Source organism: Apteryx mantelli, chromosome 2 (genome assembly GCF_036417845.1).
Source record: "Apteryx mantelli isolate bAptMan1 chromosome 2, bAptMan1.hap1, whole genome shotgun sequence".
In the NCBI taxonomy this organism is placed as follows: domain Eukaryota; kingdom Metazoa; phylum Chordata; class Aves; order Apterygiformes; family Apterygidae; genus Apteryx; species Apteryx mantelli.
Window position 1 is genome coordinate 96,285,589 of NC_089979.1, and position 25,697 is coordinate 96,311,285.

At 35.6% G+C, this 25,697-nt stretch overlaps 1 protein-coding gene across 1 annotated transcript in view; it reads right to left on the reverse strand.

Moving 5' to 3' along the window:
* The window catches only part of GABBR2 (gamma-aminobutyric acid type B receptor subunit 2), a 470,259-nt gene that overhangs the window by 125,188 nt on the left and 319,374 nt on the right, over nucleotides 1–25,697 (reverse strand). Inside the window, exons 12-13 of the mRNA XM_067292420.1 lie at nucleotides 18,085–18,192; nucleotides 2,286–2,408 (exon numbers count right to left, since the gene is read on the reverse strand). Coding sequence (XP_067148521.1) covers nucleotides 2,286–2,408; nucleotides 18,085–18,192 — 231 coding nt within the window. The remainder of the gene's footprint in view (nucleotides 1–2,285; nucleotides 2,409–18,084; nucleotides 18,193–25,697) is intronic.

Genomic DNA, 25,697 nt, shown 5'->3' on the forward strand with positions numbered 1-25,697 from the left:
GTAGCTAGCGAAAGGAAAAATTTTACAGAAGGAGCAACAACCAGACAGTTGAATAGAGTTAACTTCATGGATTAATTACCATTTTTTACTCTACTGCTTGAAGTTGAGAAGCATTCTGGGTCAGAAAATGCTTTTGCATTAAGTGAGAATCAAGCCTATATCAAGTTCTATACAAAGCATATGTAGGAGGAACCTTACCCTTCTTTTGTAGGAGATCAGGCTGAAACTACAGAACTTTAAAAGTAGTCCCTGACTCTATCTGTTACCTATTTGTTACAATAAACAAATCCAACAACTATCCAACAAATCCAACATCCTACATTGTCATTTTCTCTTAATAGAAGTGTTTCTGAGACTTTCTGAAGCAGAGCTCTGCTTTAGGAAAGCAAATCAGAGTTCACCTCAGTCTTTATATAAGATAAAAACATACATACATACAGAATTTTAATGACCAAATTTGCTTGCATAATACTTTTATTTCCTTCCCTCCCAAAATCCATTAGTTTAAAACATTATGCACAACTTATAGTAATAATGAAGAATTCTAATACAAAAATTAAGTCAATTCTATGCTAAATATTCAAAATATCATACATTTTTAGTATGCATATTCAGTGAACGTGAGCTTTCTAAATATCCACTTTAAATGGGCTTGCTTATTTCCCAGAGAATTTCAGTTCCAATACAAAATTTAGGTAACTGATGTGCAGCCCCATGGTCTATGAAACATGCTAAGCTTTAAATGACATAAATTAAATCACCAAAGAATACACATTGATAAGCTCAAAGGTAAGCTGCAGTCGCTTAAAAGTGAAATAAACATTATTTTTCAAGTCCATGCTATTTATATTTTAATAACTTCTAAAGTTATTGCTGTTGTCTACAAAAAAATTTCACTCCAATAATTCTGCTAAGATCAGACATAAGGATCTTTAGGTATGGCTTCCCTTTGTTTAGGGAAAGAAGTTAAAGTCCTGCTAACATAGCACTAAAATAAGCAATACTGTAAGTGGATTTTATGACTACTTATCATAGTATGTTTGTTTTTATACAAGTAGTGAAATAGTTAATAACACTGACAATTGAAATATCAGTTAAAATGCAGTTGAAACAATGAGGTAAATGTGGCTATTGACATGCTGCTATTGTTTCAAGCTCTCTGCAGACAAAGACAGAAGTGTCTGTACAAGACACATTTTGGTTACGTTTTCCATTTTTTATTGACAATCATAATGACTGGTGAGTATCTTCAAAAAAAAGTTCAAACTCTAGGAAAAAATTGAGATCTCTTTTCAAACCCAAAAATGATTTCTTGAAAGACATCCTTTGTACTTTAGAAGATACCATTTTAAGATACCTTCCAGAAATTGCATTCAACTTAAAGCTAAAATCCTCTCCTAATCAAATTCCAGAACTACACTGCAAAGTAAGAGTAAAGTAAAAACAATGGAATAACATACCTTATCTTTTCTTGCATTAACATCACAAGAGCAAATATCATTCTTTTTCTAACTGACCGCCAAACATTGGACAATATAATATGGCTTCTAGATTATTCCCAGAAAATCTAGTTTTCAGATATCTCCAGTTTCCATATTGGAGGTAAGGAACTCTCAAAGACTGCCAAATTGCATGAAGATATGATATTAATTTTTTTTTTCAGTTCTGTGTATTTGATGCCATGGTCTTGCTGTCATTTACTTTACTTCCAGAAAGCTCTGCTTCTAGAAACCTATCAGAACACTGGAAAATTTGAACAGGTGGCATTAAGCTACTGTCTTCTCCATATCAAAACCTCTAGCATGGGAATGACATTAAAACAGGAACAACCACTGCGTCTGCATGCACATGCTCTTACTGAGAATAAGCACAGCTGTAGGTAACATAATTCCTGAACATCTGCAAAAGAATGCAGTATAAGCAGTGACCTCTCCTGCATTTATCTCGAATGAGTTCTTACTGAAATCTGCTAATGGGTTCTGATAATGCATTATTTATTGCAACAGACTCAGTCTTAGCGAAGAACTCTCCTATGTTTACAACACTTTCATCTAAAATCTCTCACAAGTGACAGAAATATGACACCTTCAACTGCAGATAGGATTTCTTTTGGTTGTAGCTCTTTCATTTTTATTCACTTTTGAAAAAAGAACACACCTCCCCGCTGACCCCAAATACACAAAACCTTGACCTGCTTTCATATAACCTGATACATCCATAGGCCCTGTGGAAAACTATAGATACAGATATGTGACCACGAATATCACTTGGGCTTGAGGACATACCTCCATGTTATACTTTTCCACTGTCCTTCTCAAAGGATCCACAACCTGCCAGCAAATCAGGATGCAAAGATCAATCAGTAGCATCCCTCCAACTATCACCAATAGCTTCTGGTCTTTAATGATCTGGAGACACACACATACACAGAAAAAAAAAAAACAAGGAGATTCCCATGAGCCAGTTCCCTGTACAGTTTTTCTCCTATATAGGGGGAAAAAACCCACAGGCTGCTAATAAATACATTTTTTAATAATGAACAAAGACAAGTTTCAGAAATATCAAAAGATAAAAGCAAGAAGATATAAGTTATTTTAGTTTATTTCATGTTTATTAGCAGTATCTATAGTGCATTCAAACTCCTAAAAAAGAGACTGGGAGGATTCTAATATATTAATATTGATGTCCAGGATTAATACTGAATCCTGAAAAATAAGCATGTCTATTCCAGAGACCCACTGGTGTGTTTATGAGTGCAAATATGGAAAAGTGTTCAATACAACTCTCAGAACAGGAGGTGTTAAGCAGGATTTCAGTTTTTATTAAGATTTACAGTGTTCACTTTTTCATAACATTCTTGGCTGTGAAAAACACAATTGTGGGGTCTCAAAATATAAGTTGATTTTGGAAGTTTTTTTCTGTGTTTAACATTTCCCTTTGTTACCCAGGGAGAGGAAAACGATAATGTATTTTTTTCTATATTGCAAAAGTTAGAAGCTTTTATGCACATGCAACTTAAAACATGTTTTTCATTTTGCATGTGTTTTACGTTCAAAAGAGAAAACATGGTTTTCTATTAAAAAGAACAAGCCAAACTATATATTACCCTCTTGCAGGGCTGCATACAATCCCTATATCATTTCTACTGATATATACACATCAACACAGACAAATATACACTGCAAGGAGATTATTTAAGTTGTAAAGTTATAACAATGTTCAAAATACCAGGCTTAAATTAACTTTAATGCAGTCCTCCTGTGCCAATGTTTATGTCATTTTAAATGAACATATTCTTCTATTACTTATGAATACTTACCCAGGATTCAAAAGATACTGCCCAAATATTTTAACATGGCCAAACCCACATATTTTACCCTATTCTTGGTTCTGAGAAACAGCTCATTTCATCCAACTGAAACAGTCAAAAATATTAAGTCTGAGAAGCTTAATAAGGCTGTGGTTATTTCAGTGCAGTTTGACAAAAATGTTAGAAACTTGAACATTCATTACAAAGCCAAAATTGTCAGCTAATCTTGAAACAGGCAGGACTACTATTCCAGCCTGGGTTAAATAATGTTTGCATTGAATTCCTATCAAGCTTAAGGAAAGGATAGAAGTTAATAAAAAGTGAAATAAAATGGGAGGAACTTTTGAAAGTTTGCTTTCCACATTGTTTAGTGAAATGCATTCTTCATTCTGAAAGAAGTTTCTACCATATTATGCACCACTTTCTGTTAAACTGCTATTTTATTTTATAAACCATTTGGAGTAAACTAAATATAAAACTAAGGCTAGCAACCAGAATGATTTAAATGACTTGATGTATTATTTTCATTTCCTGAGACCGTTTATTTAAACACAGGTATCTAACACTATCATAACAGACCAAAAAATGATGCTTTTCACATGTTTGCACAAATAATACATCCATCTCAACAGAGATAGCGCAGGCATGTCAGGAGAAGAAGGGTAAAGGGAAAAGGTGCTGCTTTCATTCTGATATGTCTCACATCACCAAACTACTTTGGCAAAGAGAACTTTGAAGGGAAAAGAAGTTGTTGGGGGTGAGAAGGAGAGGGAAGGTTGTTGCAATGTATTTTCTCTGTAAACTTAAAGGAAAGCAGATATTAAGTAAAGACTCTCGGAGGCAGTTTAGTTGGTCTCTGGTCTACTTTGGGTCAACTTAACTATGCCTAACATTTCACTGACTGATTGTTAATCACTGAGATTATCTACTGTAAAGTGGCAATTAAAAAGCCCACATAATGTTTATCTCTTACTTAATGCCTCTAAACAGGACTTAGATGAAACATAACTAGTGCTGGTGCCATCAGCGTGAGTGGGGACATGTGAGAGAAAATCAGGAGGAGCCGAGTTCAAATAGAAGCTGCATTTGCACAATATGTGGGCATTTCAGTCCAGTCTATGATCCAGAAAACAGCTGCCTCCTATCAAAGTCAGAAGTGTTTTTACCGAACAAGCTGTTTGGTAGAAAGTACGACAAAAGGCCTGTGAGCAGGGGAAGCCAGTCTTACCTCTGCCATGGTATGGTCATGCTCCCACTGCAAGTGTGCTTTTGGCTGCCCGTCCCATCCCACCTGGCTCCCTGGGCCCCTTTGGGACCGGCAGTTCTGCTGCTGCCCCACAGCCTGGACTCTCAGGAGAGATGGAGAACATCCTCCCCAGCCTCCTGCCCAGGACCCATCTGGTAGTTTTTAACCCTCTCAGGCAGGGATTTGAACGGAAGCATCCCATACATGGTATTATATATGGAGGGAGAGGTGGCTCCTTTCTCGCCACTGGATGAATTTTAAGAGACAACCCCTGTTTGAAAGGAAGAATTTACCCTTCACAAGAATAATCATTCCTTGCACCTGAAAAGCACTAAAACATTTCCCTCCATCCTTCCTAAGATCAATAGGGCAGCATGGTTCAAGAATCAACCCTCACAGTTTCACTGCTGTCTAACCCAGCAAGCGGAGTGTACCGCATCTTACCAATTCTTGCCAACAATGTGTAAGGAGGATAAGCATATAACCTGATCCCAAATTGCACTCCAAGAGTCAGGTGACCATAAGTTAACTACTACACCATTTAAATTTGGTCCTTATTGAATCAGAGAAGAATTGTATAGTATAATTGTATAGTAGCTTATATTTTTGCTAGTCTTGCTTTCAGTGAGGATATGTTCAGCAAATATACACAGACATATCTGTCTATATCTATCTATCTATATATATAGGAAGAAAAAGTTTTCACAGTTTTCAGAAGCGTTATCCTTTAAGTATAACTGTTATAATTAGGTATTTCTTACTTTAGGACAATGCTGTCTTTCCATAATAATTCTGAGATTACTCATTTCAGAACTTCTGTTATCTGCTTCTGAAATATCTGAAAATTTCACATGGGAATTCTTGTTCTACAAGCTTTGCGAGGTACCGAATTTTAAAACTGTTTTTTGTCCCTCTTAAATAGCTTGTAATTCATTTTATTGGCATATTTTTGTCATTTTTTTCTTTTAATTGATGGAATTTATTTTACTGAAGTTAGTCATTTAACCATTAGGTGTCTAACCTCTTGATAAACAGTGGTCAGAGACAGAAACTTCCACAGGACAATTCATCCCACCTATTTTAGGTACAGTTTAGGATCAGAGAAAGTGCTGTTCTAAACTGTCTTTCTTCCTCACCCTCCTCCCTGGTAATGAGGGTGTAAAGATACTTAACTTCAACTAAAAATATGCATTTGAGAGATTTAAAGCTATGTGAAAAAAATCTGTCAGAAGTCTTTCCCTCTACTCTACTGAACCATAAAAATTTCCCTGAAAAACTCCCCCTAAGCACCAGTAACCATGTCTTCTTTTTTCAAAGAAAATAATGAACATTTCTACTGGGACAGCTAGAACATGCAAAATGTGAGACACCAGCCCACTGTCTTCCTAATTTACACTGACAATATTGATATTGAAACTAGGGTTGCATCAAGTGCAGCTTTACCTGCCAATATTAATGCAACTGGTACAGCACTGCCCGAATCGAAAGAAAGAAAGGATAACAACAATAGTAGTAGTACTGATAATCCATTCACTAATGGGGTCAGAAGAAATTGTAGGGCCACCTATTAGCACTGCCTAATTCAGGATCACACTGCTGTGCATCCTTCCTTGCTCCTGTGCATCCTTTATTTGTATGTGGCCTTGCACTACTGCAGATTTGCTAATTCATATTTTAGATTACTTTTGAGTTTGGTAACTTTTTTTTTTAAGCAGATAGCTGTTTACTTTTGAGAGCAAAAGTAGTAATACATAAAACATTGGAGCTATTTCTTGGATACCTCTTTGAGGATAATTTTTTCCTGTATTATATTGCAATTGGCCCTTTTCTGGACAGAAGGTGAGAGGTTAGTAACAGCAGCTGTCACTGGCTGCAGGTATTATTCATCCCTTGTTTCTGCCAGAGAACAAAATGCCAGGGGGAAGGCAAGCAAAAGAAAAGCCATAAGATAACCAGAGCAAGCAATCTGGGCTACTGTAAAACACAATGTTACCAATGATGCATCCAGGGCAAAATGGATGAAAGCAGGTCTCCTGAAGCTCTCTCTTTCCCAGGGCTCCCTAACTCATCCATTCTGACACTGTTCAGTACTTTGCAAAACTGTTATAACAATACTGCTCTTAAGTTGAACTCAACCAAAATACTAGCTTTTCAGAATGAGATACTGAGATTCAATAATTTTTTGAACTGAAGGCCAAATCAATGGGTACTTGGCTCGGTCAGTGGTCTTGAAAGCACTGAATTCTAATAACGTTATTTTTACTGGGAGAAAAAAGGTAATCCAATTTGTCTCATATGTTATGTGAGGATTGCCCTCCATTTAAAAGAAAACAGTTATTCTGCCTTTCCATGCTTAACATCTACCTAAGTTAAATTACTCTAGACTGCAGAAAAAAAGATTTGTGTCAGAGAAGTGCTGGGGAGAAAAAACAGATGCTGATCTATGTTAGTGCTTTGTTTCCCCAAGCATATTTAAAGAGCTTTATTTCTGCCAATGATTAGCAGTTTTGTCCTAACATAAATTTACTCTGAAAAATGCCATTGGCATATCACCGGCAGCATTTCCAAAAGTCTTGCTGATCTCCCCACTTGACCCTCAGGAAGCCCATCTTTCCCTCTCTCTAACCATTATTCCCACCCACCAGCACTCTTTTAAGTTCAGTACATTCACTCCTTAGGAAACACCAGATGTACTGAAGGAGTCTTGACTCAGATCTTGTGAATCCAACAATTTTCTTCTGTCTCACAAAAGATAGTCATGAGCAACTGGGGCAGCTTATCATCAAATATACAGTTCTTCATTCAGAGGAAGATTTTTGGGGGATTTTTTTTTTTGTTTTATCATTTTCACCCTCCTTCTGGTGTACTGTAAGTCAGCCTTGGGAGAAATGCACATTAGTTAATAAAATCCGTTTTTACGAGCACTCCTGACTCCTTGCTGAAGCCAAGCTCTCATACAGCAGCATCTGTGAATAATATTTTCTACCATCTGTGATTGGCTAGGTGAATCTGTCTCATCCTGGCAGATCTACCTACTGTTATAAATGCCAGTGCTACCAGTCTGGACTATATCTGGAGAAGAAGCTATCTGTCCTCAAAAAAAAAATCACTCATAACAGAAACTGGTAGACAAGTTTCTCCTCCACAACATCACTGTGTAAGCAAATCAAACTTCTCCTCTATTCCCAAAACTCGTGGCTTAGTGAACACTAAGACAAGTTCAAGATCAAAGTCCTTATCTTCCATGGAGTCTGTGGTCTGATCACAGGATACATAAAATACGTCTAAAACTCTGGGTTGAGGTATCTGCTCATGAAACACCATGAAATTTTCTACAACAATCACAGGCTGTACCACATGCCATGACAATTTAAAATGTACATTTGGATAGTTTTTCACAGAGCTGCTGTGAGGCTTTTTTTGTTCTTTTTCTAAAGCATATCCATTGTGCTCTATGGGATCCTACCCTCAAACAATGTATGGTATTGACAGGTAATTTGGCAGACAACAGCAAAAAAATAATTTGATTTGCTTTTTGTGGTTAAGGTTAAGGCAGAATTTATTTTGTTATTTCTTACCTTATTAGAATTTGTCTTTGCAAATGTAACTTTTTTGGTATATGATATGGACCTTAAAGGAGAACTATGTTCTAAATCAGGAAAAAAACCTCTTGTATATGAAGATTTACCCTCTTCTTTTAGTACAAAGCTAATGTTGCATTAGCTTTGTACTTTCTGCATTCCAGAAATAGCTTTCCAGCATGGATTAAATATTTCATTTCCTCCTGTCTTTTTTTTAAAGTTATTTTCTTTGCTACCAGTGACTTCCTCTCCCTTTGTCAGAATAAAGTATCTTTAAATTTAAATGAAGACCTATTAGCTAATTCTTGAAGTTTTTTTTTTTTCATTCATTGCATTCATAGAAATGTAGCAAGGCTGGGGGGTTTTGTGTCTAGTTATAGTTTTAGAGATAAATATGTATTTTCTTTATCATAATACATTCCATGAAAATGTATATATTTTTTTCTATTTAAGAAGGTAATTTCTGCTTCTCCTATGTAGAATCTCCAGCTCAACCCTATCTACCTTAGCTGACAGATCTGCCCCTTGCCTTCTGGCACTAGCTGGATGAACACTTAATGCGATTCAATAACTTTTTTTTTTTTCTAGTTGTCCTTTCCCCAAGCTCCTGGGAAAGAATCTGTGGAGAGAGCACCTTTCTATAGGATCCTTCAGTGTAGCTGCCTCGACCTTATTCCATGAAATGAATAGCACTGGCAGCCATTACAGAAGACCTAGCAAATCTGAAACTGAATATTCCTCTCCCTGTGGTACTGACTGAGCAGAATCACGCTGATAGGAGTTCTTCTGAACTGGAGGGGAAAGGGAAAAAATAACAGTTTGTAGGAAAAAATGGTAAAGTCTACAAGGCCAGAAAAGGGTATCTCATAATCACTCCTAAACTTGCCTTCAGCATATTCTCTCCATCCCATGAACTGCCCAGTCACCTTTCATTTCTCCTGAAATGATTAACAGACACTTTAGGATGGCTTCTCTGCATTTAGCGTGATAGCACAGGTGGAGTGGTGCCATGAGGATGTTGATGCAGTCAGTGGTAAATAGGCAAACTTTGCCTTGCATGGACTGAGGGAGATACCTGTCATTGAATTATGAAAGCCATTATTATTTTAGAGAACTATTCTGCAATACGTTCTTAATTTTTAATGTGTAATGGAATTAGAAAAAAGGACCATTGAAAACATTATATACTTGTTCCCAATAACTCCACAACATCTTTTCAACAGCTATTATGGGTATTTCCTATAACAGGTTCTATGATTGGTATAAGGAACACTTTTCACACTGCAGTAACATTAGTTTTAATGAGTAAGTGCTAACGGTTTACAGAACATTGCAATGGCAAGATTTTTGACTAACAAGTAACTGGTAGTAAAAAGTTAGGCTTAAGACATTTTACCTTCTTAGAGGCACTTTGATTAATTTGATGAAACATTTGTATATCTACTCATAAATTAAAAAATAAAAAATAAATTTATTTTCTGTGATGACCTACCATGACCACAGCAGTCTGAGAGCTCTATGATTTCTACTGTTTTCTGGGCTAAGGGAGTGCATGGTGCTACTGATAATGATCAACGGTTGGATATGACCAGAAAGCTTGCTTTGAGGACTAAATAGATATACTCATTAGCCTGTTAAAGCGCTCATTTTTAGAAAGTATTTTCCTTGTTGACTCTTGTTCAGAATACTTGTAGAGCATCTTTGAGCAGACTCACCCTCTCAGCCACTATATTACAGAGGAGGATGTTTTGACTCCACGCCTTGCTGCCGGGAGAAACTATCCAATTAGAAGATACCTTACTCCTTTTCCCTTTCATACAAAACACAGGTGAACAAACACCCCCTCCAAAAATTAAAAAAAAAAAAAGTGAGTGTGGCAGAAGATGCAAATTTTACAGAGACTACAGAAGGAGAAGATTTCCGTGACAGCTTAAAAAACTGTAAAGTTTCTCATCTTTGAAAGTCTAAACTTCAGTAATGCTATAATACATAAGTAAATTGTAGAGATGATTGTCTTACTAACATTGTCAATTCAACCATAGGGAGCATAGAGAGCGATATAATATTGTTAGTTTCAGAAAGCTCTCTTTCAAGGACAAAAATGAAAAACATTGTAGCCTTTAAAAAGATCAAAACTGCACCAAAGAAATGTGACTTGACACTCTTAGGATCAAACCATTCTTGCTAAATAATGTTTCAAAGAACAGTCTTACAAACAGACGTTATTGTTGTGTTAACTTCTGTACACTACCATAAGAGGAGCTAGATATGCTGTCTTTGGAGGGCTCCATATCCCACCTACACAGTAGGTCAAATGCACCTTTGAGAGGAATGCATCTGCTGAGCTCAGGATTGCATTGGCCCTGAGTGTGGAAGATTTTCTACAAGGGATATGAATTCTCATCTGTAGTGATACAAGGGATTCCAATCTTTAGGAAGAACGTGTACAAAGGGTTTGAATGGTCTGAAAGAAATGTTCTGATTTTGTTTGAGGTAACATAAAAAAATGTAGACTTTAATATTTTCTTTAATGAACAATTCTCTAGAAAAGCATACTATATCATTACCAAATAGCTGGGGACATCAATGCACTTGATTATATTTACAATCCAATTTCAAGCTATTCAGGAACAAATTGACTCATACTGTATAGCGACATGTTCCTTATTTCTCTGTCATCCATTATGCTCATAATGCATAGAAATTATGGTTATAGCACCATTTATAAGCAGTTACATTTCACACACAGTTTTCATTGTTTTCCTTTGCTACTGAGGTTTAGCCTTTCCATGCAGAAATTTACATACATAAATTATTTCAAAAGCAGATTTTTCTCCTAGATGTACAGATCTTTATTTCAACTACTTTCTGGGACAGGAGCTTGAGATTTAGCTTCCCAATCCATATTTACATGAATGTAAATTTTAGAAACGTGACTCCTGTTGTTCCCTGGCTGGCATTTTGGCTGGTCAGATCCTAAGAAAATCAGGCTGCTTATTTTACGCCTAAAAATTAATTATTGGGTTACATTGACTATTTTGGAAGCTTTGGACTTAAAGTATAACTTAAAAGTTATAAATATAGCTATTTGGAGGAAAAAGGCAATAACATAATTCTGGTACCACTCATATCACTTTAGAAAGTACTATAACTGTATATGAATAATCATCAGTAACATACCATGAAGCTATATGGGAATAATTTACACTGCACTGGATGCATCATGGATCATCTGGTCCAATGGTAAATATACATAATGAAAAAAACCAAAACCAAACAAAAGCAAATTCTAAACTGAAAGTTTGCCTTCTTTCTTACTCTCAAAGAGTGAACAATAATGCTGAACATTTCTTTAGATATCCATATGCTGGTTAATTTTCAGCATATGGTCTCTAATAGATTGTTGCACTGTTGATATGGTTACCTAAAGAAATTATTTGGATCTTGAAACATATCCTTCCAGACTTAAGATCTCGCATATTTGCTTGGTGAAATGCACATGTATCCTAGGGGAAATCCAGTGCATAGCTTTTTGTTATACACACAAAATCTCTAGCTAAATTTTAAAAAAAAAAGTTTTGGAAAAGCGTAAATATTTAAAGTCTGAAAACTGAACTGGAGAAATATTTTATAGCACTAGTTACAGAAAGAACTAATTAGGTAATATAATCTACATTGATGTTAATATAAAAAGAGTCATATTTACAAAGGCCTTTAAATGAGTAAATAAGCTGTGGCCAGCGAGGGACTTACCTAAATTCTGTCAATATAACCTGTAAAGTTTGCTTAGTCTAAATAATGACTATTTTTTTTAAACCTCTTTAGGACTTTTGTGAGAGAGATTATGGAGTGTAATAAATTATAAATTCCACAGGTGGCTTCAAAAAGCCATAGAAAAGTTTGTAACTCTAGATTATGCTCATGCTATAAACTTTCTCACAGAGGTTTTCTAATGAGGGATGAAGATAGCAATAAACAGAGGCAAGTTGTAAAGAGAAGGCAGCAGCAAATAGGCTGGTAAGCACACGGCCTCTAGTTGCTGTGTTCTCTCTGTCTTGTCCCCAGGGACATTCTGCCTAATGCAGCTATGGAAACTTTCACTGCAGCTGGTACCACAGGGTGACAGCCAGCTGCTGCCCACTTCGTCCAGAGGATTTAGTACCTGAGGCTGCTCAGAGTGACCCTTGTGCTACCTGACCACAATGAACATGGGAATAGCAGCTCAATTCCCTCTTATGCCTTTTATTTGCCTCAGTTTGTGGACCACTGAGCATATAAATATGGGAGGTGTGGTGGCCAAACAGGTGTTAAAAAATGAAGTAGGTAGGCAATGAACTAAAAAGCTTGAGAATTCCTGCTCTGCTACCCTCAGGTGACAAATTTGCCTCTTAAAAAGCTAAGAATACTACAACTACCATCTTCCTCTGAAAACTATTCTCTAAAGCATAACAAATAATTCTGGCAAAAGCAGAGATTAATTCTCTTTCTCCATATTGGCACTTAACTATCTTATGCATGAGACCACCTTTGTCAAAATTCCTACTGCCTTTCTCATTTGCATTTTTTCTGCTTTAAGTGAAAAATTTCTACAGAAAACTGCCTTTCTTGTTATACAGTCCTAATGCATTCCCAGAGCAGACTCACTGTGTGTGCTCTATGACACAGGCATCCTACAGAAAATTAGGACTGCATTTGTGTCCTATAATTCATATATAAATGGAGGAACAAATCAACATTGCAGAGATCTTAGTTTTAGCAAGCAAAGTTTTCAATGATGGACTCTTTAGCCATAATAACAGCATTTTAACATTTTAATGAGTCCTTTTGTTTTTACAGAAACTTAAAAGAAAAAAGAAAAATTAATTTATACAGAGACCTACATGCATCAGCAAGAGAAAACTTTAAACCTTCTTTGCACACCTCATCAATTTGAGCTAAAAGAGTAACTCATAGCTATCAGCACAGCAAGACAAGACACATACTTTGCCAGTAGGTTTTACAGACACTTACTAGTAGAAAAATAAAAGGTGAAACTCTAAAACCCTGTGCTCCGTTTTTATGCTCTGAAAAGAAGCCCACATTTCTGTGCAACCATTCCAACTAGTTCTAATTTCAACTTTTCTTGCCTCTTTTTCCTTTCCCACTCCTATGTTTCTTTCCTAGTCGAAGTTTGTACTCCTTAGGCCTGCCATCCTGCCTCTTAATTTCAACCATAATCTAACTCTAAACCAGACCTAGTGTCTCAGCTACAGTTTGCTTCCTGATTTCCAAATCTAGCCTCTACAACTCATCACACTGAGTTTTCTTAACCACTCATTACAGCCCCCCATGATCAATTCTTCACTGGCTTTCAATCTTATTTTCTCTCTTGTGGAATTCTTATCCAAATTCAGTCTCCCTCCCTTCATTAGCTCCTCAGCTTCTTTCCCTAGTCTATAATCCCACAGTTTTTCCCTATTCTTTTTATTCAGACAGACCCCCATTCTTTTCAAAGCCTTTTGAACCTAATCTGATTTCGGATTCTCAGTCTCTTCCCTTTTCTCTGCCTCTCGATCCTGCAGTTCTCCTGCAGTTCCAGCCTCCCTTCTCTGTGCTAGTGTCAGCAAAGTAGTCTGTACAAACTACCTACTATCCATCTTTTCAGTGCATGAACACCACAACTGTCTTTAGAAGTCTTTTAAGGACTTGATAGGCTGAAAGTAAGAAAATAGGTTGCCACAACCTTACTGCGAAGTAAGCATAGCTGTGTAGAGTCAGACCTGTACATAGTTTTTTTCTCTTGTGGTTGTTTGTAGCCTCCTAATCCTGAGATAGTTCCCATGTCTTTACTCAATACATGCTAAGTGCTTTAATCCTTCCTCATCTGTGAGAAATGTATAATCATACAGTGATTGTAAGAACAGAGAAAAGCTTATGAAACATCATCAATGAATAGAATAACATTGGCAAAACTACAGTCGCACAAGTCTTAGAAAAAGATGCTGTTTTTCAGCCCATTATGCTATTATATTTTGTGTTTACCATGAAACAACATTGTGACATAAAGATGTATTTTAAAAATGCCATTAGAAGTCTCCAGTGATGGTGAAAACTGAGTAGGTTTACAATATTCTCAGTGAAAATTAAACACAAAACATCCCTCCCTTGATACCACACTTAAAGCACTAAGTACAAATGGACAAAGCTAGAATGCACTGTTATGTGTAAGATAAGGTTACCATAGCAATATCAACAGAGAAATACTGTACTTTCAAATATGAATTGCAACAAGTAACACTGTGACCTATATCATAATGCTTTATTGTATTCATCTACAAATGGACAAATCCTTGTCTTTGTGGGGGCAGAATATATAAAGCTTGTGGAGCCTTTAAAAGTTACTGCTTTGAATTTGTTCTTTTTCTGGTATTTGGCAAAAGTGAAGGGGCTGTACTTGATACGCTGGAGTTGTACAAGAGCAGACACTATGCAGTACTGCTTTAAAAGTCCCTAAGACCTGTTACTCTAGGGACAGTGAATTTCCCTCAAAAAAGGCAACTTCACAACCTTCCAGATTTCACCAGAAGGGGTGGCTTCTTCAAACAGTTCTGCTAGCTAAAGCTTCACCAGGACACCACATCGTCTCCTGACGCTGATATTCCCTTCTCTCATCCACTGCCAATCTTCCTCTACTGGTGAGGGAAACAGGAGCCTTGCCCACCTTCTGCCTTCTGCCCTGGGCAGAATACCTAGCTGTCCCAAGCAACACAAAGGGGACTTATCAGAAACAGATTTGCACCTCAGTTATAAGTGTTATGATTATTTTTATTACTAATTTTATTCTATTTTCCATTATCTTTACTAACCTCTTTAAAACTTAAAAATAATTTATTTCCCCCTACTGATTTTGTCATTTTCATTTAACAAAAATTGATTCCACTTCACCCCTCTGTTTCAAATCCAGCTAAAATTAATACATTTTTAATTTGCTTCCTTTGAGCCCTGTAAAGATCAAAGAGGGTAACAGAGCTCTGGGAATCTTGCAATATTTGTCAGTTAGCAGCCTGACAGCAGAAGTGTATTCCGAATTTCCTTGTTTATTTTTTCCAATAACAAAGGAGTGCATTTATAAGTTAGTGAAAATAAAAGAGAAAGCTGAGTTGTATAAACAGAAGTTAACAAATATCTTCACCTAAATCAAGGCATCCTAAGGCATTTAGTTCCACTCTCCACTGCACTAAAATGGAGCTATACTGTATTATTTATGATTCTCTATGTTTTCTCACAATGAGAGAGAAATTGTTTCATCTCTTCATAAACCCATGACAATATGCATTCACTAAAAGTTTGGGAGCAGCTTGTCTTATCTGATGAAGATAAATAGCTTTGCTTATTTTATTCTTTTCTCCATTACTTTAACCCCCCCTGCCATTAAATGAATGAAACAATAGGTTCAAAAGCCACGCAGAGATTCTTCTACACTGATAAATTTCATTGTTTGGAAATTTTCCTAATGAAATATCTAGGATGACAGGCAAAAGTGGTACACCTAAAAGTAAGATTTTACTGGCATACTTATATGCAGGTGGAAACTGAACTGACCACAGGTGAATTATAGCCAAGTTATTTAAATCATTTTGTCACTTTGTACTCCTTGTATTGAAATGCAAATCTGCTCTGACATGACAGCTAATTCAAGAAGCATTAATGTGTTCTATTTTCATGCTGTGCTACCCTTCTTTATTTGTCAGTTGACATACTGTTTGTGAAAATTTGCATTGTCTAGGCTTCCATATATATAAAATGCTTTGTCTGTACATTGCATCTATTGAAAATGGAAGTGTCCTTCTGGTAAGACATAAGTAAAGTATATCATGTTTTTGAATCAGCTCTTAAATACTGTTTTATCTGTCCTGGTGAACCAAAGACAGAAAATGCACTACAAGTGAACATTCATTGTGCACAGCTAATTTATTTTGCTTTTTTTTTTTCCAGAAAATTGTTCTGTTTTATGTTTGACACTTGCATTCTGAAATGGGATATCCAAACAAGGCAACCAAGATTATTCTGTGAAATATCCATTCTTTCAAGTTTACAGAAAAAAACGCACGATTCACTTAATTCCAGTATATTGAATAAGATACCCTAATACCTTTAATGTTTCCAGTATCACTCAAAGTGAAGCAATTTGTTGGTCAGCATCTAGATGTCTGAAGATTTATCTCCCTTCTACCACACAGTTGCTTTTTACTAATCTTAAATACTTCTTAAACACACAATTCTGAATAAAAAATTGCAATTTAATCACATTATTTGTTACAGATTCTGCTACTTTTAATTCAAAGGCCACTTTATTATTCACATGAAAAGAAATTGTCTTGTTGAGGAATAGGTACTATACAGAATTTGAAGATGTTGTTTAATTAACAGACAATGAATATTAATGTTGAGTAGCAATTTGAAGCTCTAAAATGAAATGTTTTCTAAAAAAAGATAAAGCAAAATCTTAGAGACAGTCCAGTGAAGTAACTGTCCATTCCTATTTGAAATAGCATATATTGTGGAAATGATAAAATTTTCAATATAATAAAGACTATTAAGTAAACGCTGTTATTTTTTACACTGGCAGTATGTTGTGCAACTTCACTAACTTACAAGGATTTGTACTAATATAGCTGAAAGCAAGCTTTCAATTTAAATTTTAATTTTTCAGAAAGACAAAATACTGGCTCAGCTATTGGGTAAAAAAATCTTTCATACAGCAAGTCTAAGATCACTGAAAAAATATGCTGGACTTTGGTAGCACAAACTGGTATATTACGGTGGGCTCTTTGCATAGACACACAAAGGGAGTGATTTCTAGCTTCTCTGCCTCCATCCATCCAGGGTATCCTGATTCTGATACAGACATTACTTACAATTTTAGTTAATTTTAAGATACTTTTTTTTTTCCTTTTTATTATTTTTGATATTGAATCATATTTGGCTCAAATCTTTTTAGGGAAAGGTATATCTTGTGGATACAGCAATTCTCTACATGCTCTAACTGTAGAAATAACAACATAGTACTAATAAAAAAATAATTCAGTTCTTCCATGACCATGCATGGAGGTGAGGGGGAAAAGAATCTGAAGAATTTTTGGAAAAGTCATTCTCTTTACTTTGGATGTAAATGCCTCTGTACTACTTATATATATTTCAGCTGCACATACAAACTGTATTTGGCACTACTTTTCACTCTATAATATTAATTTTGTTCCTGTGTTTCATGCGCATTTTTCTTAATGATTTTTCTGTCAAAATGCCTATTATTCACCAGTCTCATTTTTAAATAAAACCATCTGATCAAAAGTACTTCATATGCAAGAAGAAGCTGCACTGGAAAAATATCAAAAGAACAATATAAAGATGAAATGCTCTACTATTGCTAAGCCTAGTCTAATTGTTTACAGTAAATGTTCTGCACCAAAAATTCCTCGTACCTCAGTATCTCATTCTCAGTGCATGCTTATGCAACTTCCATCAAAATCAGAAAAAAAAAGGTGCATAAGCAGCACTTTCTCTTGTCTCCTCCCAGCAGTCCATGAGAAACCTGTGTGCAATACCTCTATGCTAAACAGAAATATCCAGAAAACATTTCATAATAGCTAAGGATCTACTAGAAGGATGTGGAAACAGCATGTTAAATAAGAGTGAGGAACAGAATTTACTTTGAAAGTCTACAACTGTATCCACCGTCCGCCTACTTTCTTTATACGGAATGAAAGGCTGCTGCTTGATTCCAACTCTCAGAGTTTAAAAAGGAGTCAAAATGGAGGTCAAGAAAGCCACAATCTCAGACTATTCAGAATATTTAAATGTGACACATGAACAGAGTCAGCAAAAGTAAGGCTATCCAGGAAAATGTAGGAAGACAATTAGAAAATGACTTTAAGAGAGCAATGAGAAAAGAGTTTACTTTCCCTCACCTTTTTCTTCATTTTTACATTTTTGAAAATTGCATGAACTCTCCATGTTTTTGCAAACATTGCACCAAATGCAGTTGTATATCCCACTGTAAGAATCCATGTTCGGACCTAAAAATATATACATATAAAAAAAAAAAAGACAAAGATATTTAATTTTCACTAGATAATATGCATTTCTTCATTTCAGTCACAATGCCATTTTTTTTCTCACAACAGTTTAAAACCAACTTAAGTTAAATCAAATTCACAAAAATGTTGACATTTCAAAATCATCTTCTTCACTATTTTCTTGCTTTTCTTCTCCTTCCATTCCTTCTCCAACTATAGCAAATCTGAATGCTGAATTCACAATCTCTTCCACATATGCAAACACAACTTTGTTACAATATTGTACATTTTTTTCACTTTTATTGTGTTATGTGCAGGCAGAGGAAGGAACTAGCGGATAAAGACAAAAGACAGACCAGAAAAACTAGCCGGGGACCAATATTACAGCAACATTTTGAACTGAAGTGAACAGATAAGTAGAGATGTTATTCAGGCTAAATAAGAGGAAATTGTATTGAGGTATGCATCAGTAAGGACCTAATGAGACCCTGAGCATTCTGGTAAGATAAGGGAAAGTGACCTTAAAATTACCATGTAGGTAGAAGTGGAACGACAGGAACATAACCTAGGTGGAAGACCTGATTCAAAGATAACACCTGGAACTTGATTCTAAGAGAAAAGGAGATGGTGAGAACACACAGAACAGTGGAGTGATGGGACCCTAAGTTGGCTACAGCTTTGAAATAGACCCATGTAGACATTTTCCTTATAGTGAAATAGAAAACTAAATTACTCTTGAACTAAAAAAAAAAGGCAATTTTTTTTAGAATAAAAATTAGAAAGATTTCCTTCATAATAGAGAAAACTCAAAGTGATGAGGGAGGAAAGAACACAAGTTACAACAGCTTTTTATGCAATTCTCCACCTGCCTGCAACATCCTTGTAGGTAGGTCTTGTCTTTCAGTCAACTCACTGACTTTCAGAGCCATAGCAAGCTCTGCACAACCCCCTTGAGTTCCTTGGAAGCATGTCTTTCCATGACCCTTGAGGCCTAGCTTTTTGAAAGTTTTTCTGCCATGAACAGACTCTTCTCTTTCCTAAAGAGGGACCACAGATCACAGAGCACAGCAGGCAGAAGACCACATGAGAGGCACAGCAGGGAGCTGGAAGCCTATGACTTAAACTCAAAGCCTGAAAAACCACAATGAGGAGGGGGGAACAATCTCCTCCTCCCTCTAGAGATTCCGCCTGAGCCAGCTGTCAAAAAGGTGCACTGCATAAATGTGAACAAAGAAGTAAAAATAAAATGCATCGCACACTGCAGATGGAAAATCTGCATTACACACTGCAGATGGGGGAGACACAATGGCTAAGAAAGGGAAGGCAGCCTAGAAAAGGGGAAAGCAGGCTTTGTTTTGGCCATGTTAACCATACATTGCTGTCCAATAAAGCTGTTTCTTGATTGAAAGTTTCTGATTTGTGGAAACCAGGACATTTAGAAACAGGATTTAGAAAACAATGTTTTGATGAACTAGAACCAAATTTTTCATTGGAAACCAGTCTGGTTTCACATCTGACTTCTGGAGAGCCTGGGATTCTTAATTTGTAATGTTGGGACATCCATACTGATGACAAGCTAGGTATGGTGTAAGATGCAGAACTTGGTAGTCTAAGATAAATATTAGGAATAATCTAAATGTTGCACTTCTAAGTCTGTGTTATCTAGTTTCTGCCTTTCTAGAGATCTCCCATGTTTCAATTTTTGTGTTCAAAAATGGATTTTTTTTCCCAAAATTTTCTGTGCAATAGAGATTGTGATTTTTAGTAAGCATTGGATATCAAGGAGGAGGAGAAAAAAGAAATGGATCCACACAAAAGATATTGATAAAGCAATAAGAGACATAAGATGACTACAGCATCTTAAAAAAAGTATTTGTGGTCAATAGTGCTGAATTAGCAGAGGAAAGGACACACAGAATGGTCCCACCTTGGGACTTGGCAAAGAGGAGGTATTTGAAAATTCACAGAGATAAAGCACTATGAATCCGAAAGAATAAAAACAGACTGAAGGAGAGGAACTCGAAACAGACATTGTATCCAGCATGCTCAGAGAGGGTATGACAAAAAGAAAGAGGAAAGTCAGACAGTGACTGGAAAGGCAGGTGAGATTAAAGGTGAGGGGGGCTGCTGGTTGGGAAAGTTAGAAAAGAACTGAGGATACAGAATCATGTGTGACAGATGGGAAGAAAGAAAGAAAGAGGATGGAAAAGATGACTTACTTATCCAATCTAGTGGCAGAGGGTTGGAATAATTGTTACCAATTTGCATTCACATATCTGCCATAAACAAAGATTTGATCATCTTCAAGCTAAACCATGAAAAACTCTCTGTGTATTCTTATTCTAACATTATACTCCGTCCCTGTAGCCTATCAGGCTTCATAACCTTTGCCCACATTGTGGCTATCTATGCACAGTAATTGGAGATTAAACATTTAAAGAGTTTATATGAGCTGTATATACAGTTTATATGAGCTGTAAGTAACCAACAAATAAATGTGCTCAATACACTTTGTTTTGTATGGGGTCTTCTGGCAAGTTATGCTTGCATGACTGAGCAAAAGGCATAGTGGTTGTGGGGGAATTCACACACATACCTCCTCCTCTTGGCAACATGTCCCGAATAAGAGCAACTGATAAGACAGGAATGTGAGCATTTAACAGCATGTGCAAATAGACTTCCAAAGCTGCCTGAGAGGGTGTGTGCCCCCAAACTGATCACAGTACAGAGGGAGACAACCATTGGCTGGGTTAAACAGCAACCAGGGAATCACCAGAGAAGTCTGAAGAAAAAGGATTGCTTATAGACCTTGAACCTGTATTTCACAGACTGCTGCTTAATCACGACATCAACAAGATCAGTACCAATCCTGATTTAACTCAAGCCACATGAGTGAAGCAGTGTCTCCTTGTGGCATTGGTAAATGAGGAATTGAAAGTAAAAAAAAAAAACAAAAAAACCAACCTGGAACAGATATTTAGAACAGTCTTTGACTGTCCATTATCCATCATCATACATTATGCTAATAACTTCAGTAAAACCACAGTTAGATCAATTCTGATTTAAAAATATATTTCATATCAACATGTTCATATTAGCCAATTAATCTCTTTTTAACCTCACAACAACTGAGCTGTGATAACCATACTTAGCATTCAATCTTTTTGCTGCTATTAATAAACATTCAGCTCTTTTGTGTACAGTTTAGTGATATATTCGGCAAACAGATACATGGTATTTTCATGTCTCTAATAAGACTCTGTTTTGTTCTCACTGAAACAGTAATTGCCTCTTGGGAGTAGTAATAAATTCAGTTATGCTCATAATTTGCTTCTAACTGGATATTCAGAAAAATGTTATTTTTTCCATGGTCAGTTCAAAAAGTTTTATGCATTTCTGTTTTGGATTATGCAAATTTTAATAATATAACTATTGGCTATATTGGAAACCTTATAGCTCAAAGATATCAGGAGATTTTTTCAAAATGTGATTTCTTTTACTGAGAATAAGAGGATAAATCTAAAGTGAAAGTAAATTTTTAATTTTGAAGAAAATGACCTTGAACTTATCTGCAATAATTCATTAATGCCATCAGCAAAATGAAAAAAATTCAACACTCAAAACACTCAACAATCAAAAGCCAGAGACACATATAGAAACAAATACACAGGGCACATAGGACTTGCACAAAAAATCATAGTCTTAAATGGTGTCTAGGCCTCTAACACATACTTTGAAAGAACACAATAAAAATAACATCAATAATTGGAGACATGACTTAAGCCTACACTGAATTCCATCGCCATGATGCTATAGAGTCAATCAGTAATTCTCTCATGTCAGAAGTTTTTAATTATGTATTTCAACTGAAGAGACTGAGAAAGATCACTCTTCCCTCAGTAGCTACCAAATGAGCAGGAAAAGCACCTCCTTAAAAGATGGGAGACTTGGATTCAAATCCCTACTCTAAATCAGACACAAAACTTAAAAACATTTCTATAGAAAGGTAACTTGCAAAAATAGTTACTGTTTATCTTTTTCTTAAAAAGTTATGTCATTACAAAATTCCTCACATTTTCACTTAATTTTAGGATATACCTTCAGGTATCTGCTTATATTCCTCGGTTACTTATTTTAGTGAACAAGATGTTTAGACTAATTGAATATATCTTCCAAAGCACCTGTTTTCTACCTTTCAAGAACAACTCACTAATGTCAAAGGAGATATTATTGTCTGGTGTCCAACAACCAAATATGTCTATACAGATGTTAAAATGCAGTTTCCATGTTTTCTTTTTCTTTAATTTCCTACAATATTTTATTTTGGGGCCTATTTTTTTAAATATTATGCCAGCACCCATGGTTGGAATTTGTGCTTTTTATAAATAACTTAATAGAAGCTATTAACAATTTTATTATTTATGGTAGTTGAAATAGTTAGAAGCCATTTATTTAGTGGACAACCCATCTGACCACCACCAAACAATGAAAGTGTCTCCACAAAGAACCAGACCATTCTGTTTCATTTTCCAGACAGTGGTTTGGAACAGAACAAACAAAAACTCCACCATTTTCTAATATTAATGTTAAAACAAATGTTGTAAGGCTTAAGTACTCCTGACTTTAGAATTGTGGAGACACTCTGTTTACAAACAAGAGGCTTACATCTTGTAGGAGCATAAACTATAACGTGGGCTCTTTTAAACTTTAATTTCCAACAAGAAGCCCCTCAAAAGGTGCTAAAGATCTTATTTTTTTTAGAAAGCTTATTCTTCCATAATATTCTAAACACTGATAGCTGAAAAGCCATTTATAGTGTTACTTCCATCTGAATTATATTTCCTCTCAACCTTGAGCTTAACCTGGCTAGCCTACATTACAAAGTACAAATTCTACTATTAGTTTTCTTCACATCAATCCATATACACCTTTCATATCATCTTCTTATCATAATAGCAAAGTGTTTTATATTTATTTTCCCATGTAAAAGCTCTACAAAGTTATTTGATATTACAACTCAATACTCATAAAAGAAGCCATTTAATTTGAACAATGAATTAGTAAAGGAAAATTAGCAAGTGGGGAAAGCATCAGAAACATCCAGAACAAACTCAGAATAATGGCAGGTGCTTCATAAAAGTTGTCGAGAAGAAATTATAGTCGCTTCTTGTTTATATACTCTAAGAATGAAGCAAGCAAACAAAAATACTCTTGTAGGTAGTGGTAAACTTCAGGATAAATAGTGATATTGTCTGAATTTATTTTAAACAGAATTACAACTACTATTAAACTGTATAAAATAATTAACAAGATATCTTGGAAAATGTACTCAATTGATGAAATGTTAAAATTTCACTTTTAAAGAAGTTCTACTATTTTCCCATCACAAGAAAAAAAGTGATTTGGCCACCATTACACATGCATTCTGAAGACCATGAAGTCATGAACTAAATATGAATGGCTGGGAAGGTGCTGAGCCCAAGAAAGCAATGACAAAAACTTCAAATGCAGTCGATCAAGAAAGTGGTACATTTTAGTCTTCTGTTAAGTTATGAAAGAAAAAAAGATTAAAACAACCCTCTGAATAGCATATACAACACACTCTCTTTTTTGTGTTGCAACTTCAAATTTGCTATGTTCATCTGGTTTGCCAACATCAAACAAGCAAAAAGAAGATGAGCGTAAAGAATTAGAATGAAGAATAAAAGATGCCAAATATCAACAAGAAGAATTTCAGTATGTGTTGGATCAAAAGCTACACACGCTTCTTATAGCCAAGCCAGATGACTTCTCTTTGTTTTTAATAACAATTATTGAATGGAGTAATGAAACACTTTGGTTCTTTAAGATATAACAACTTTTCCTGTCAATTAGCAAAATGTTTAGATTATATTCCTGCAGAAGAACCACTCAAATTGAAGATTCTTGAAAGCATCATTTTGTCTGCTTCAAGATCATTTTAATGTTTTCTTTTAAATAAAAGCTTTCAAATCATAGGACTTGACATCTCCAACATTCTCCAGCTTAGTTAATGAGACTCAGTCTGATTCATTTTGGCAATATCAATAATTAACTTGTTTTGTACACGCACACAGTTGGAAGTTGCAGTGCCTACAGGGTTATTAGGCTGCAGCTGAACAGAAGTTCTCAGCAGCTTGGTGGCATCTTAGTATTAGACTTAGGCACTCAAAGTGACAAATGCGTGAATAAACCCTGCTGTGGGTTTAGCCCTGGAGAGCACAATTATCTTTAAGTAGACAATTGTATTGATTTCTGTGGACTACTCATGGGCTTAAAATTAAGCACCTTCTATTGTTCTTGGCAAACGGGGAACATTAAGTATCCTTTATCTAATTATCTAATTATCTATTAGAATGAATAAAAGTGTGTCATCTTAACATGTTTTCACTAGGGGCTTGATTCTGCTTCTATTAGCAACAGCAAAATTCCCATTGTGATCAGAGGCAGGCCCCAAACAATGAGTTCATCCATTTGAATTATATGCTTCTCATTTATATCAAACATTTTATGACACATGATTAGGTCTTTTAACACATTTTTTAGTACTTGTGTGGTATGAGCACAGTTCTTAGAAAAAGTAAGTGGCAAATAACATTAGAGAATTGTATCCTGGTATTTTCACACAAATGAAGTACAGTGGTTCTTCACATGCTGTGAGATTTCCTATAGTCATTTGTTAATATATTTCAGACCATTTTTCAGACTTAACCTACAGATAGTGTAAAAGATATTATAATTGTTCATGATTATATAAGGGGGTTTTAAAATCTAGACATTGCCCTGCTGAAAAAGAGGCAAAATGTACTAAATAAATCTCTGGTAAGGCTGTGGTGTATTTTCTCAAGTATATGAAAAACATTCATGTTATTTGCTAGAATAGCAGCTGATCAGGCTCTTGTTAAACTCAGTGATAGAATTTAATAGGAGTGAGATCAGTCTCAGACTGAATGACAGTGAGGACAATTATAGAAGTGATTATACAGAAAAGAGAGATTAAAATTAACAGTTAGACAATTAAATAGGAAATAAACAAAAGAATACAAGCAAAATGAGAAAGGAGAGACTAAAAATACAAACAAAAGCTATGTTTTCTGAAGACAAAGAAGTGGATTAGAAGTCTAAATCCCTTTGTAGTTCAGTAGGAGTTGAATATCTGTCTTTTGAAATTCCTAGCCAAAAATAAACAATTTGAGGGAAAGAAGAAAGCAAATATAAAAGTCCAAGGGAAAGAAAAAATCTCGCAAAGTCTGATGAGTAATAAAGAGGACATCAGCAGCGACCAAACGAATACTAAGGCTAGATGTTATTTTCTAGCCCAGGGACTAGTCCAACTGACTATTGTCCATAGTACACAAAGTCAGCTGCAGCTTTGAAGTGGCTCTGGCCAGACCTTTTCCTTTTAGTCAGTTACTCTAAATATGGTCAAGAGTTTTTTAAATTCCAAAAAATGACAAGTTTTTTAGAATATTTACTTTTTTTTTGGA